The 2735-nt window shown below is 43.1% G+C and overlaps 1 protein-coding gene across 1 annotated transcript in view; it reads left to right on the top strand.

Moving 5' to 3' along the window:
- Positions 1 to 2425, top strand: part of LOC118477795 — a 12623-nt gene extending 10198 nt beyond the window's left edge. Inside the window, exon 2 of the mRNA XM_035970107.1 lies at positions 148 to 2425. Within this exon, the coding sequence (XP_035826000.1) occupies positions 159 to 1649 (1491 nt within the window). The 5' untranslated portion in view covers positions 148 to 158 and the 3' untranslated portion in view covers positions 1650 to 2425. The remainder of the gene's footprint in view (positions 1 to 147) is intronic.
- The last annotated feature ends 310 nt before the right edge of the window (positions 2426 to 2735 follow it).

Below are 2735 nucleotides of genomic sequence, written 5' to 3'. Positions count from 1 at the left end.
GATAGAGAGAGAGAGAGAGAGAGAGAGACAGAGACAGAGACAGAGACAGAGACAGAGAGAGAGAGAGAGAGACAGAGAGCTTGTTCGTAAGAAGGCAAATAATAATATTATTAAGTAGGAGTGAACCAACCACTTTCAATGTTGCAGGTGCTGTGAAGATGGGCGCCGGTTACAACACCAGTGAGGGAGCGCTGATGAGCCTGAACGACTACATCGTGGCCCAGCAGGTCGTCGCCTACAGCGGCATCCTCATCTCCATCTTCGGCACCGTCAGCAACTGCATCAACATCAAAACATTTCTCGCCATGGGCATCAGAGATGGAGTCATTGTTTCTTTCCTCAGTTTGTCCATCTCTGATCTTTTGACCTCGATCATGACCTTCATCCTTAGCGTATGTTTAGTGCTTCATGTTCTGGAGATTTCCAAGGGGATCATCTTTTCCCACCAGCCTCGCATGCTGGCTATTTTCGCCGTAGATCTCGGATTCATGACTTACTTGGTCACAGTTCTGACCACTATGTACATCGCTGTGACTCGATGTTTGTGTGTAGTAAGACCATTGCATTTTAAAAACACGTTTAGCCGTTCTCGTTCCATCGCCATTTTGGTTTCCTTCAACTTTCTCGCGATATCTAGCTACATTCCTCTGTTCGCGAACCAAGGAGTCCAGAAACAGTTCTCTAAAAAGCTGAACCGTACACGATTCGACATTTGGTTGAGCCCAGAGAGGGAGAAAATCAAAGATGGGTTGTTCCTTGTAACTCAGACCATTATCCCCTTTGTTACAGAGTTCGTTATTATTGTTTGTGTGATGGTCATGATAAATAGTTTGCGAAAGGCGTCTCGATTTCGAAAGTCGGCATCATCGGCATGGACCTTACCCTCCATCCAAACTGGAAGGCTACAACACGTAGAAAAGATGAAAGAAAAACAAACCAGTCCCAGCATCGTGGAGATTTCCGAACTGTACCAAGTCGCTATTGAACAAGACACTGACACCCAAAACAAAACAGTCAACAACAGAGACGATGAATATTTTACAGACACGCCAAGCACAGAGTGTAGCGAACCAGCGCTAGAGAATGTGGCAGACAGTCATTGTTCTTCGACAACAAAATTGTCGTGTATCAGTTCTGCGTATTGCATATCGGAAGGGCTTATTTCAACACAAGATTTTGAAAAAACGATCCCACAAACCGATGTGACCATTGTTACAGAAGTCAACAGAATAAACTTGCAAAATGTGAATGGTAGGAAGACTTCAGGACCGCTGAACCCAACTCCGAAAGATTCCCATGACTACGGCAGGGAGCCCATCCTGGGCCTAAGCGGGAGAGACCTCCAGGTGGTGAACCAGGTAGTGCTCATCAGCGTCATCTTCATCGTCCTAAACACCCCGTCTATGGTCACAGGCGTGGCAGGCGTGCTTGTGCCCGAATTTGACGCCAACTGGGAAAAGGATAAATACGTTCGTCTCTACCTCTTCGCCAGTTTTCTGAGGAGGGTTTTGGAGCAGATCAACTGCTCTCTCAACATATTCATTTACTTCAGATTTAACAGCAAGTTCAGAAATTTTTTACAGCCGAAGTGTATTGGGCGGTTTGGACAGCGGTTTTTGGCACGGGAGTGTTCACAAGTTGAGCGGTGATCCGCTGCTTGGCTCTTGATAGTAATCAGGAATGACGTTACATTTTTTAATATATTACATTTTTTATATAACTTCCGAAAAAAAAGACCCGCACAACTCTCCAACAATGTCTTTGTCTGACCCATGGATTCTACTGTCGTTTGTCATGGGCGGAACAAAAGACATTCCTGTCTTTTGGAGGATTAATATTACTAGAATTCACACTCTATTATTATGTTTATGTACCCACCAACTGCCAGGCAGGCTGTAGACAAGGAAACAACCCTCCCCCCCTTTTTCCCTCTTCCCGCCCCAAATCCCACTCCTCGAAACATTTTGGATAGAATATTGAATTTAGTGGGAGACTAACGTTTCGACCCCAGTATCTACTGTGCACGTTACTAGATCTGTAATGTGCACGGACACTTGGCTCGGATTTTCAGATTTTAGATAATATTTTTATAGTTCATTGTTTAAGGAAACAGGACTGCCGGGGCTTCAAACACTTCTCTGGGTGTATACCGACTCACATCAGTATGTATAGACAAGGTGTGATTTGACTTTTTTGGCTGAACATTACATTATGAATACTACATGGAATATAGAGTTTAATATTATACGAAAGCGTATAATAATATATGCCCTACGCAAAACGTTTCCAAACTTCGGCCATGATTGTGATCGTTTCACTTTAAAGATGAATGTGTCATTTAATAACTGTAACAACTTGTTCTAATCTTCTATAACATTTCTAATATATTTCTTTTCTCTGAGCATAATTAAAGGCTGTACATGTGTATTTCTGTTTGTCTCAAACCCTTTGCTACAGGGACACGTTTTGCCCTATATCTTGGTACATGTAGTCTACTTAAAAAGTCTAACTGAAATTATGCTCTAGTAAGTGTTTTACGGTACTCACAGCACAATTAGGTCAAATAGGCCTAAGTGGCGAAGGTTAGAGGCGTTACAAGAGAGTAACAAACACAAAAACGAGGACGGATGAGGACGATAGATGTTTGATAGGAAAGAAGCAGAAAACCACACCAGAGCACTCGCCCACCGCCCACTGATGAGCTGAAGTTAGAAAAAAAATTGTGTTTTTCTTCG

This window comes from Aplysia californica, unplaced genomic scaffold, assembly GCF_000002075.1.
Source record: "Aplysia californica isolate F4 #8 unplaced genomic scaffold, AplCal3.0 scaffold00222, whole genome shotgun sequence".
Lineage (NCBI taxonomy): Eukaryota > Metazoa > Mollusca > Gastropoda > Aplysiida > Aplysiidae > Aplysia > Aplysia californica.
The sequence above is the reverse complement of the archived record's forward strand: the minus strand, read 5'-3'. Positions and strand labels throughout refer to the sequence as shown.